This window comes from Dermochelys coriacea, chromosome 7, assembly GCF_009764565.3.
Source record: "Dermochelys coriacea isolate rDerCor1 chromosome 7, rDerCor1.pri.v4, whole genome shotgun sequence".
Lineage (NCBI taxonomy): Eukaryota > Metazoa > Chordata > Testudines > Dermochelyidae > Dermochelys > Dermochelys coriacea.
This window is the reverse complement of record NC_050074.1, coordinates 72,640,479-72,654,158: the sequence shown is the minus strand read 5'-3', so window position 1 is coordinate 72,654,158 and position 13,680 is coordinate 72,640,479. Positions and strand designations below refer to the sequence as shown.

General features: G+C 40.3%; 1 protein-coding gene across 18 annotated transcripts in view; it reads left to right on the top strand.

Moving 5' to 3' along the window:
• SHLD2 (shieldin complex subunit 2) overlaps positions 1-11,938 on the top strand; it is a 166,127-nt gene extending 154,189 nt beyond the window's left edge. For 13 of the 18 annotated variants that reach the window (XM_043519721.1, XM_043519715.1, XM_043519709.1 and 10 more), the window contains 2 exons: positions 8,091-8,206; positions 9,675-11,249. In XM_043519721.1, the coding sequence (XP_043375656.1) occupies positions 8,091-8,206; positions 9,675-9,847 (289 nt within the window). In that variant the 3' untranslated portion in view covers positions 9,848-11,249. Of the gene's footprint in view, positions 1-5,368; positions 5,428-8,090; positions 8,333-9,674 lie in introns of those variants that run through there. The other 5 variants (XR_006282967.1, XR_006282966.1, XR_006282968.1 and 2 more) reach the window with 5 other exon arrangements.
• The last annotated feature ends 1,742 nt before the right edge of the window (positions 11,939-13,680 follow it).

Below are 13,680 nucleotides of genomic sequence, written 5' to 3'. Positions count from 1 at the left end.
CATTGACATTCTGGTCTTTGGTGTTCTAGTAAAACATCATTCCCATCTTAATAGCAATTCCAAGTTGCGTGTTGTAACACTATTTCGTGCATGCTAACAAGAGAAGTCTTTCCCGTGCTTCACCAGAGAGACATCTCATCTAAATGAATGAGATACAATTTATTAACAAAACATGTTGTTCTCCTCTATTTCTGTTTTTTGTAAGAGCATGAAATGTGAAAATTGGTTCAATTTAAAATAGTTAATATTCGTGATTGAGATCAAATAACGTTTTTCTCCTTAGCCCACTGAATCGTGTCCCCCATGACTTCTTCAGAAGGTTATTTAAAGCTGTTTTCATGAGAGTGTTGTAAATTCAGCATGGTTGGTGGTTTCAGAAACAGAATTGCTCCTTGAACTTTTTTGCGAGTCAAATTTTTATAATCTGCATGTTGTTTGTACTTTGTTATATGAAGAGTTCTAATATAGATCCATCATCATGGATCATTTAAACAGGTCTCTTTTTAACTAATTCATATTCATAATCTTAAACACTTTCACTAATTTGTAGGGCATAATTAGGAATAAGATAATATCTCATAATATATTTGGTTGTGTTTCTTCTGGTGTCTCACAAAGCAAGGGAAATGTCTAACTTGAAATAGCATCTGATTTTGATTCAGTAGCAGCACAAGAAGCTGATAAAATATTAAAACAGTTAGCTCAACATCATTTCCCTGGAATTATAAAATATTTTGACAGCCTGGGCTAGATTTTTTTTCCTTTTCAATGTTTAAACTTTATTTATGAAATGCAACCATGATCTGCCCATGCCCAGGTTTATAACATGCCTGGAAGGTTAATAAAGCTCATATTTCCCCCCATTGACTTAGGCTGTACATGGCATGGGCTGAGGTGGCTATTACGGTGTTTATATAGAAAGGTTTGTTTAGATTTTTAATTTAAGGACCAAGAGCCCAGAGCACTGAATGAGTGCCTGCAGTTGTATTTTAAAAACTCAAATAAATAAATAATAAAAAATAAACCACATTCCTTCTGGGCTATGATTACAATGGCCCAGAAAAAATATTGTCAACTTAGGGAGATTGTATGAAAAGTTTACTATTCTTTCTAATCATGTCTCTCTTGGATTTCAAGGGTCACAATGCTATTTTTTTCTTCCTCTTTCCGTGTTTTTATCCCAGATATCCACCCTTTTGCCTCCCCTCCTTCTACTTTCTTTATGGAGGATGATGATGTAATAGTGTTTCCTTCAAATGGCACACAGCCAGAAGATATTTTCTTTATCTATAGCTAACAGCACTTTGTTAGTTAGAAAGAACACAGTAGTACCAGAAATAATGAGCAAACAGATTCCCAGTGCACAGGGAATTACACACACAATGCCTGTTTTAGTTCTAGGGGTTATATGCTTTAGTCCTCAGGGGTTTCTTTAAATGGAGTACACATAGCATCAGACGGTTTTGGCCCAGCAAACTTGTATATTGCTGTGAAGAGCTGGAATTCTGGCAGCATTTAAGGATTAGAGAGTATTCTGGTAACATGGAATGAAAATACTCAGTTTCCCAGTACCTGCCTATCTGTACCATTAGTGAATTTTAGGGGTATTTTTAGATAGCATGTTTGACTTGACAGAGGTGGCTATATATACTCTCTCCATGGTCACCAGATTGTAGCTGGATATCTAGTTTGTAGTGGCTTAAAGTAGCCATATTAGAAAATATAGTACTTTGTGCAAAAGAAATTAATTACAGATCAATATTTTCTGTGGTATGTTACTGTAAATAAAAACTGACATAGGCTATGTCTACACTCCAAGCTAGGAGTGTGATTCCCCTGCTCGCGTACACATACTTTCACTTATTCTCATTGAGCTGGTCATGCCGAGTACATAATCACCTAAAACCAGTGGGTACGAATTCGGTGAGACTACGCTGGTCCTCTACCGCTACCCGTGCTGCTGTGACTACATGGCTATTTATATTTGCATTAGCTCTCATTGAACTAGCTGAAGTCTGTGTATGTGAGCGGGGGAAGCGCACGCCTAGTTCATAGTCATGGTCGTTGTGTCATGCACCAGACGGAAGGTTGACTTGAGAGTGACAGACATCTGAAAAAATTACTTCTAGGTATTACAACAAGATGTTGTTTTTTATTAAACCATGTAAGACCCTGTAGCAGGGTGGTCACCCCACTCTGGCCCTGAAGGGGTTAAAGCAGCTGTGTGGAAAAGCTAGGCTGATTGGGGGAAGCAGCCACATCTGGGGCCATGCCCCAATCAGGCCACAGCTGGCCCTTATAAGAAGGCTGTGGGCCAGAAGCTGGGAGGAGTCTCACTCTAGCCCTGGAGTGGGAAGGGCTAGCTGCCAGGAAGCAAGGTACCTGAAACAGAGCAGTGCTGGCGAAGGGCGAAGGGAGCTGGAGAGCTCCAGCCTGGTAAACTTTCAGGCTGCAGGCCTTGGTAAAGGCCCAGAAAGATACTGGGGCTGTGGAGGTGCAGCCTGGGAATAAGCTGAGGCAGCTGGTCCTAACCCCTTGTCAATGATGAGTGGCCATTACAGACTGCAGTCTGCCCCAGTGAGCAGGGGCTAGATGATGATTGGCAGTAGCCACTGAGGCAAGGTGGGTTTAGAGGGTTGGGGGTTCCCCTGGGAGGGGAGACAGAGTGTGGGGGTACTGCTGGGGGCAGGATCCCCAGGTAAAGGGCACTGGGGTTCGTGAGGGACACGGGGCCAGTAGCAGGCGAGTCACCAGCCTGCAGAGGGCGCTCCGAAGGCTGAAAAGAGCTAATTTCCCAGGACGACCAGAAGGAGGCGCTGCACCAATGAGTCCTTGCCTCGCTACAGACCCTTTCAGTGAAGTTAGATGACATTGGGAAGAAAGTCTGAATTAAGAATCTGAGATCAGGCAGCATCCCAGAATAAGCAGAACCAAGCAAATGTAAATCTTTTACAAATGCCTCATCTGATCCACTAAAGGCTTTTTCTGTAATCTATTTTGTACTGTGGATTGCAAAAGTTTTAAATTTTGTCCAGAGCCACTCTAAAAAGAAATCTACCTAAGTTTGTTAACCCACTGCCCTGAAGAATCCCAGAAACGATGAGGCAACAAGACTCACCCACAAAGTATTAAGGATACAATTTATAAGAAAGATACCATGCAAAACAGAATATTTTGCATTTCAGAAATCTAAAATGAAATCATTTCTGGCTTATCTCTGATGTAAAGGTTTTTTGCAGTTAAGCAGTTTCTCCAGGAGATTATTTGAATTTATTAGGAAATCCAGTGGACAGTTACTTATTTCCATATTTTTGGAGGAAGTAAACTATATTGGATCAATGCTCACAATTTCATAGAAGATGAAAAATCAAAGACTAAATCTGATGCAGAACAGAATCCCCTCTTTTTTTGGTTACTTTTGCCTTGGATAGTGCTTTACTTTCATTATCTTAAAATATCCCCCAATTAGGTTTTTCTCCATCTCTTGTGATTTAAAAAAAAAAAAGAAAGAAAGAAATCCAGCTTCTCTGCAGTCTTCTTAACCCCTTTGATCTTACCACTTTACATTCTCATGGTCCCACAGACCCTTGCTTCTTACTTTTGATGCACTAAAAGAATTTCTTGTTTATCTTTATATCTCTAGATATTTATTCAAATTTCTTCTTAATCGACATCTTAGATAACAAAGTTTATGTTCCTTTCTTTTAGCTGGTTATATGAACTTTGGTTTCCTAACTCTTCCCTTCAGGCAATTTTAACTAACTTCCTCACTTTTAAAAAAGACCTGAAGCACCAGGTCTTGGTATGTTTCCCTGAAAAGGTATCTAAATTAATTTATAGATTCATAGATATTAAGGTCAGAAGGGACCATTATGATGATCTAGTCTGACCTCCTGCGCAAGACAGGCCACAGAATCTCACCCACCCACTCTTGCGAAAAACCTCTCACCTATGTCTGAGCTATTGAAGTCCTCAAATCCTGATTTAAAGACTTAGACTTATATTTTAGTCAAGGTTTGGGAGTGACATTTCCGGAAACCACTAATACTTACTTACACTTGTATATGTCCAAGGATCACAAAGTGATATAAACTATCTACACGGAAATGTAACTATCTCTTCTGAAGTAAAACGTTGGATCTGTTCAACAGCTCAGGGAATTGAGTATACAGTCTCCAGTTAAAACTACTGGGAGAATTTTGAGGAAGCAGAATAGCAGTACCCAAATTAGAATTTAGCCAGGATACTGTGGTTATTAAAAGTACCACCAGATCTTTGAAGACCAGGGTCTTGGGTCTTGATTTTATTTAATCCGACAGATTTCAGCAGCACAGGGCTACTATCACCAACACCACTTTCTATAATTCCTCACTAACTTCTTAGAGGTCTCCTATCTGAATTATTTACCAGGACTGTCCATGTTTAGATAGTGAGATCTGGTCCAAAGAAATATGGTTATGCCCTAAGTGTTAAGGGGATAGCGGATGGTGTGTCAAAGAATTTGCCCATAGAGAAGATGTCACAGGCACAATCAACTTAACAACCTGCTGCAGAAATGTTGAAGGTTAAGTATTAAAAGGTAGTGCAGTTTGGTGCATTTTCTCCTTTTATTATCTGCTCAATTATTATATAAAACGTGATAACAGCCAAACCTACCCCAAATAGGATGCAACACACTGGAGCTATGGAAATCTGTCTTTCTTACGTTGTACCTCATCTGTGGTTGCAGATCTCTCCCTCATGCCATCCTAGTGAGGTGGCCCCTGAGATATGGGCATATCCATTGTAAAGACCCAGACTTGGAATGATTTTGTGCCTGCCTTTTATTTATTTATTGTATTTGTTTGTTTAGATTTAAAATGATTAAAAATACACTTATCCAAGGCTCTGGATGCTTATCACAATTAATGATACAATACAGTGAAACTCCAGCAGCATTAAAGTATTCATTCCAACAAGGAGTCAGACAGACACCTAAAAAACATAGGGTTGAAGTTCAAATTATTATTGATTTGACTCTGAATTATCTGTATTTATCTATCTAATATTTGCCTGAACAAAATAAGCTATATATATTTCTTTGTTAGCATTATACTTATTAATATCTGCATGTGATAGCTGGTGTCATTATAGATTAATTATACCTTTCGCTATTTCTCAAATGTATTTTACGGTGAATCCTGCAATGTCCTTAGTTCTTGTCAATGTTTGTTGGGAACTCTACTAAACATAAATACAATTGGTCAGTCCTTGTGTAGTCTTATGGGCTTTGAGCTTGCTTATTAGAGTGATGAACTCTTAGTTTTGCTGTGAACACATGGACTTCCGAGAATCAATTTCTTGATGCTTATCCTGTTTACACCGGTAAGCTACGTTGTGATGTCAGCACCAAAATAGGAGACATAATGGGAGGAAAAGATCCAAAATGTGAGCAATTAAAATATATTAGAAAAGGGAAAAAATTGATTTCATATGATTGATTGGGAGAGTGAGGATGAGTCTCTAAATGTGGGATTATTTTCTGTTTCTTTAGATCTGATGATCAAGCTTTCTGTGGCTGACATTCTGTTATACACTTGAAATAATTAATTTAGTTTGTGAAAGTTAATAGAGAAAAATAATTTTTAAAGATTTTTAAATTGTCATTGGCTCCAAGAGTAATATCATCAAAAACTGATAAAAACCATACATTAATTAAAACTTAGTGTTCTGTTTTCATTATTTATTAATTTTTTATTTTTTTCTGAAATAGAAACACATGACTCTTTCTCTTTGATATTGCAATTTATTCTTAATTGATTAGAAATTTCAGCAGGGGGTCTGAAACAACTGCTAAGCTGCCAACAGGTTCTGCTAGCTTAATTGCTTGCATACAGAGAGTACCCTGATTAGGCTGAACCACTGGTCAAGGGTCTGGAGTTGAAAGCAGAGAATGTCCTTGACTCCTGAATGCCATAGCTTTAGGCACTTGAGTATATTTGTTTTTGCTATAATTTAATTGTGGCAGGAATGGTGGGCACACTTGTGCACTCTTATACTCCCTCCCTCTCTCTCATTCACACACACACACACACACCCCTCACCCCTTTGATGTGCTCATTCTGGGCATTAGAGAATTTAGCATTTCACCCTCTGTTAAAAATATAAGGAGTACTTGTGGCACCTTAGAGACTAACAAATTTATTAGAACATAAGCTTTCGTGAGCTACAGCTCACTTCATCGGATGCATTTACAAAATGCATCCAATGAAGTGAGCTGTAGCTCACGAAAGCTTATGCTCTAATAAATTTGTTAGTCTCTAAGGTGCCACAAGTACTCCTTTTCTTTTTGCGAATACAGACTAACACGGCTGCTACTCTGAAACCTGTTAAAAAATATGTACACTTTTTTTTTAACTCCAGAAAACTTAGTTAAAGAAAACTGTTATGACTATATCTTTGCCAATTTACTTTGGAAACAAATGCCCTTTCTGTTTGTGGAGGTCAGGCCAGATGTTATCATTACTAAGGTATAACTTTCCTCTACTTAATGGAAGTTGTGCCCGCTAAAGATGGCAGTTTTTGGCTCAGAGTGAATAACTCATGTTAATACATTAATTGAAACAGAAAGTTGAATTGCCAAAAGGCTGTAGTGCATTCTCTGAGTGATGAAGGGAAATAGTCATTTCCCACTGAATCACAGAATCATAGAATCATAGAATATCAGGGTTGGAAGGGACCCCAGAAGGTCATCTAGTCCAACCCCCTGCTCAAAGCAGGACCAAGTCCCAGTTAAATCATCCCAGCCAGGGCTTTGTCAAGCCTGACCTTAAAAACCTCTAAGGAAGGAGATTCTACCACCTCCCTAGGTAACGCATTCCAGTGTTTCACCACCCTCTTAGTGAAAAAGTTTTTCCTAATATCCAATCTAAACCTCCCCCATTGCAACTTGAGACCATTACTCCTCGTTCTGTCATCTGCTACCATTGAGAACAGTCTAGAGCCATCCTCTTTGAAACCCCCTTTCAGGTAGTTGAAAGCAGCTATCAAATCCCCCCTCATTCTTCTCTTCTGCAGACTAAACAATCCCAGCTCCCTCAGCCTCTCCTCATAAGTCATGTGCTCTAGACCCCTAATCATTTTTGTTGCCCTTCGTTGTACTCTTTCCAATTTATCCACATCCTTCCTGTAGTGTGGGGCCCAAAACTGGACACAGTACTCCAGATGAGGCCTCACCAGTGTCGAATAGAGGGGAACGATCACGTCCCTCGATCTGCTCGCTATGCCCCTACTTATACATCCCAAAATGCCATTGGCCTTCTTGGCAACAAGGGCACACTGCTGACTCATATCCAGCTTCTCGTCCACTGTCACCCCTAGGTCCTTTTCCGCAGAACTGCTGCCGAGCCATTCGGTCCCTAGTCTGTAGCGGTGCATTGGATTCTTCCATCCTAAGTGCAGGACCCTGCACTTATCCTTATTGAACCTCATTAGATTTCTTTTGGCCCAATCCTCCAATTTGTCTAGGCACAAATGGGAACACTCAATTCTCCTGGCATCTTCGTACGGAATCTTAATCTCAAGACTAAGATTTTGAGCTTGAAGAATGTGTCAGATACTCCGCCTGGTGCAAATCAGTAGAGCCCTACAAATCTGTGGATATTTGCTTTATATCCATGGATATCCGGAGACCATGTTTGTGGATCGCGGTTTGGATGCAGATACAAATTTAGTATCCGCGCAGGGCTCTACAAATCAGCCTAGCTCACAGCTTCATCATCTGAGGGTCTGGCCCTACACATGTTGTATGGTGAAATTTCATTTTCTTTCAATCTAAAGCACAGATTACGAAAAGCATAAATCGATCCCTATTTTATAAAATCCCAGCTTGGTTGATAATTCTATGGCATCATCATACACAGCCATTAGAGAATCCATTAGACTGCCAGGTTGGTAGAAACTGAGAGCATAAAAGAGATTTACCAGATGAAAATATTAGGTAAATAAAGGCAATATTATATTTAATTACCTTGACCATAAATTTTGTTTCTGTTGCAAAAATAAAACCATTTCAAATTCAAGCATGTATGGGAATCTGTTTTCTCATTTAGACCAGCCCTGATGACTGCAGAAGACAAAGGATGTGAGATTTGTATTCAAGTGGCGTCAGAGTTGATGGAGAAAATTTTCCTTAATATTCCTGCAGACTGGCTGAACAGATTCATAGGTACTGTACCATACATCATTTGTTAAAAGAACAATCAACTGCAACACAGAACCAGAAACACTAAACTGAAACAAAGTTACAGTTACTGCCCACACACACCAGAGGCCAGGACATTGATCTGGTTTGGTATGATGTTTCTGAGGTTTTATGTAACATTTAACTTTAAAAGAATTGCATATGTTTCATGTTCCACTGTGGATTTGTCAGACATTTATACTTAATTCCAGACTAATAATGTTTGGGAATTAAGTTTATAAACATTGATAAGTTGTTCAGAATCCTGAAGGCAAATATTGTAGTTCTCACAAAAGACAAATGTGAGAGATCTAGGAAGTTCAGAATAGAATTTAGGTAACAGGAGGTATTGTGAGATGATTATTTATAACTAGGACTATGTTTTAGTCATGTGTATTTTTAGTTAAAGTCACAGACAGATCATGGGCAGCAAACAAAAATTCACGGCCTGTGACCTGTCTGTGACTTTTACTAAAAACACCAGTGAATAAAACTTGGCGGGGGGGCTACCCGGGGGCCCCATGAGTGCTGAAGGAGGGCGGCCTGGTTGCTTGGGGGGAATGAGCAGTACTGCGCTGTCCAGGACCTGTTCCTGGCCAATGGGAGTTGCAAAGCCTGCGCTCTGGGCAGAGGCAGCCCACAGAGCTGCCTGCCCACACCTCTGTCTAGTAGCTGAGCAAGGGGGATATTGCTGCTTCCAGGAAGTCCCCCAGGTAAGCGCCGCCCAGAGCCCACCTCCCTCCGTCCAGTCCCTCAACCCCCTGCCCCCTCTCACACCCGAACTCTGTTGCTGGGGCGGCGGGCATGGAGGCCCAAGACTGGCCCAGCAGTGGACAGTGCGTCTGGTGCAGGGGCTGCTTGAACTGCCCCTAAGCTAGACACACCGGCTGCTGCAGAAGTCACAGAATGTCACGGAATCCATGACTTCCATGACCTCTGTGACAAACTCACAGCCTTAATTATAACATTACTTAGCTGAATACAGTTATGAGCTGAGAGAGAGTGTGTATATATGTATATGGATTTTCATCTCAATTTTTAAAAATAACTGCCATAGTTTCAGAATGTATATAACTGCAAATGTTGTTGGTGTCTTGCTGAGAACTCCCGTGTTGCTGACATATACTCAAAGTAGACCTCCTGCTTGGGAGCTGCTATAGGGTAACTCACAGGAATTGTAGTTTAGCTTATGAATGACAGGCTCAGCAAATCAGAAGCTGTGCAAAACTCTTCTAAGAAAAGGTATGCTTTTTTAATTACTAAATTAATTATTCAGCGTTGTTGTTGAAATGCTGAGCAGTATTTCCTGTGTTTTATCCCTTCCAGGGAGGAGATCTAATTGGAGGATGTGACATTACAATGGCAGCTCTTTGGGGCTTGGGGGAAGAACTTGAGTGTTGAAGTTAGCATGATAACAATGAAGCATAACTGTTTGGTTCACTATCTTTTGCAGTGCCTCCTTCAGATACTACCTATGCCATGATAGTGGCAGACTTGTGCCACTCGCTACTAGCAGACACTGAAGCATCCTATCTGTTTGACATTAGGAGCCATTTTGTGCTGGATGAAAACAGCTATCCTTTGCAACAGGATTTCTTTCTGCTGGATTTCCATCCTGATCTCTGAAGCCCTGTCTTCCACAGTGACTGATTAACGGAGACCTTATGAACAAGCAGATTGGGGGGAAAAAAAGAGAGAGAAGAAAAATTAATTATCTCATGGAAGGAAGTTGTAAAAAAGCACAGTGAAAAAGGGTTTTATCTTTACTTTGTACCAAAAGCTAAAAGACTAAAAATGAAAATCCACCAATTGTATATATTGCTTCTATAGTATTTTACGAATTGTCATATAGTGGTTGTATATGCTGTACTTAAAGAATTTTAATGCATCTTTATTTTAAAAATGATTTCTCCAATATTTTCTCCTCATCTTCCTCTTTTCTCAGCCTCTTCAGAAAAGTCTTCTCATGTTGATAGACGGTGAAGTTTTATGAACATTGGTAGAGGAGAGGGAAGCCATTATCCTGTAGTATGGTCTTAGTTGTTAGAGACTCTGTTTTCGTTATTTCTTATGTCTTTGCTTTGGTTCCCCTCCTCTCTCCTTCAGATAGCAGAGTCTTCTTCATTTTCTCCTAGCAATATAGTCTTGCCTCCCTCCCACCAGAACACTTTCTCACTCAAGAATCCCAATATCTGAGCCCACCATACAAATTGTGTAGCTAGGGACTGGTCTTCACACACAAGTCACACTGGTTTAACTAAAACTGATATTAAAAACCTGTTGAGTTAAATTGCTGCAAACTCCTTTGTGGACCCTCTTAAATTAATTTAACCCTGGTATATATTGATTTATCTTAAGCTGGCAAGAAATTGATTGAAGCCAAATCAATATAAGCCAAATTTTTATGTCATTAACAGTGTCCATGCAGGATTTTTCACCAATTTAAATGGATTTAAAAACACATCTTCAGTTAAATTTTGGCTCACCTTTGCATGCAGACTGGGCCTAAAGCCAATGGGTAGCAAATATACAGAAATCATGAGTTGACTCCCATCTGGTCCACAGTTTCACTGCTGGAGGGGCTGATGGAGCCAGTCTGTGTGTGGATAGTTCTGTGTCTGGCCTTAACAATTTTCCCATGTTTAGTATTTAAGAGAAATCTTGTCTGAGCACAGGATTGGTACTGAACAACTTCTGAGTTGTAGTTCTGACTTTGTCATTTGCTACTTCTGTTTTCTTGGACCAGTCATTAAACCCTCTACCATATTTGTACCTCCTGCTCTAAAATGGGATGACCTCTCAGGAATGTCATGAGGATCAGTTAGTGTTGGTAAACCACTGAGAGAGCAAAAAGTGCTGCCCAGCACTTTCCAATCTTATCCAAGTATAGACCTTTTCCATCTTTGTTTTGCTGTAGTCCTCTCCCCTCTATATCAAGCCTATTTTAGTTGGTTCGTATCTCATTGTGTTACTGTGTTCATACTGACTTTGAAAACTTTACCTTGCAAATAAACTATAAAGCATCTTATGATACAAAAGTAGGTTGAAATTCTAATAATTCCTTTCCTGAAGAACCTCTCATCTGGTGCTTGCAAACCTGCCCATCATAGTTTTAACTGCTAATTCAACATCTATTACCACAAATCAAATAAATTCCTTCACGCACAACTATATATGCATGCCAGTTTATTGGAAATTTCATTTTGCTTCCTGGACATGCATGAGGGTGGCTCCGCAGAGCAAAAACATTTGTGTATCTCTTGGATAGTAACATGGTTTTAACAAATTAGGAAAAAAGATTGTTATACTAAAACTGTAATATTTAATAAATGAAAATCAAGAGAGTTCTGCTAAACTTACATAGATACATAAAACAACAATCTGCTTATTAAGCCATATTTCTTGGCAGAGCACATCCCGTCGGTGCTCTGCATTGCTGCCTATACGGTTGCCTATAATAACCTGGATCTGCTGACCTTCAGGGCATACTACAAGGTGTAACCATTGGCTTTTCTGTGAAGGGAGCAGTGTAAAGAGAGCTAATGGGTTGGGGGAGGAGTTCTGTTGTGAACTGAATTTTTTTGGGAGCAGTTGAAATGCTTAGCTGCTTGTTTCAGCTTTTATTATTTTATTTTATTAAGACCAAGGTGTGCAAAGTGCTAGATAGATGGTTTTTTTGAGTACTTTTTATACTCAATAAACTATGCTTTCCTCTTTGCTGATTTTTATTGCCAATACATGCTTGTGGTCTCTTGTTCTGGGTTAGTTTTTCATGGCAGTTAAGCAATTGTCACCTTGTGCCACTGATAAAAAAAAAACAAATTAGCATTTAAATGAAGATCATTAGTTAACATGTACCATCCTATGTTTTCTTAACAGTTAAGGAGGGAGTTGGGGGGCGGGAGGGATATATTATGCTCTCATTGTCTAAAGACCTCAGATATAGCCTGGAGTGAGAAGTAAATGTTTGTATTATAATTTCTTTACTCTTAGATTTGGTCTATACACAGTATTTGTACCGGTATAACTATTTCTATCATCAGCCTGATTTTTTTACCAAGATAGCTACATCAGTACAAAATCTAGTGGACACTCTTTTATCACTATAAAGATGACTTATACTGGATGTAGCTTATTCTCCTTCCCCTGTGGGAATAGGTATGCTGGTATAAATCACCTTCTCATCAATATAACTGGATGTAGGTTAGGCAGAGTCTTTTTGTGACCAAAAAGATTTTACGTCTTATAAGACACTGGTTCTCAACTGGGGATCAGTGGTCGCCTGGGGGTTCATGAGCAGGTTTCAGAGGGTCTGCCAATGACTGGACTTCAGCCCCGGGCAGTGGAACTCGTGCTCAGGCTTAATCCCTGGACAGCGGGGCTTGGGGAGAGAGCGACACCTCCATCCCCTAACTCACCTCAGCAGGCCACCCAACCTGTCACATAACAAAAAAGTGCAGTGTCACTGCAGAAGAGAGAGCTCTCTATGCTATCAGAAGGTGTTGCCTTATAGCCATTGACTCTGTGAGCAGGCAGCAGCTAGCCAAGAAGACACACCACTGCTCTTCCCTGCTACATCAGCTCTTCAGGGAGCAGGGCCAAATGAAAGGCAGAAATCTGGGGTGGGGAGAGCATGTGGCATGGGCCAGCTGCAGGTTTTTAATTGCAATGTAGAAATATCCTTAGTCTTTAGACTCTGCAAGCCTTAGAGGTCTTCAAGTCCATGGTCATACCCTTTTTTCGTCTTATTAAGCACTTCCTTGCCCATACTTCAGTGCATTGCCACTTCTTCTTTTGCTCTGTGACACAATTTTTTTTAGTAATTCCCAAATCAAGGAGATTCTGGGATTTGTAGTCCAAGGACTATTGGAGTTGTAGGGCCTCAGAGCAAGCAAGGCCTGCTGGAAAAGGAAATGGAACAAAGGCAAGCCACTTTTCTCAGGATGAGGAGAGATTTGGGGAGAGTCAGAGCTGCTAGCAGGTATCTCCAGTAGTGGTGTGGTCAAGAACTGTGGTGGGGCTTCCCCTGATAAGGAGTTGGAGAAAGCCCAGGAAAGGCTGTGCTGAAGACACCTGTGGAAAGGCTGAGTTGGAGGCCCAAGAAGCAAGTAAGCACAGGAAGTAACATGGAGGGAAGAGTGAAATGAACCTTTTGAGGCTGACGAGGACATTTGCTTCATAGCTTAGGGCCTCAAGGCTGGAGACTATGGTAGAAGAGAGAGGATGGGTTCCCCACATCTTAGCAGTCCACCTTGAAGTGTTGTGCTGAGATTCCTCCAAACAAAGAGGCAAGGACTGATTGTGACAGCAAGAAGGGTGAACTCCTGATACAACAGAAGAAGAAGAAGAAGAAACAGAAGAAGTTTGTGCTCTCACAGATTTGGAGAGTGCTATAGCCCAGGAAGGTGTTTGTGGAACCCTCCCTGAATGGTGGCAGTTTGGACTTACTATATTCTAAA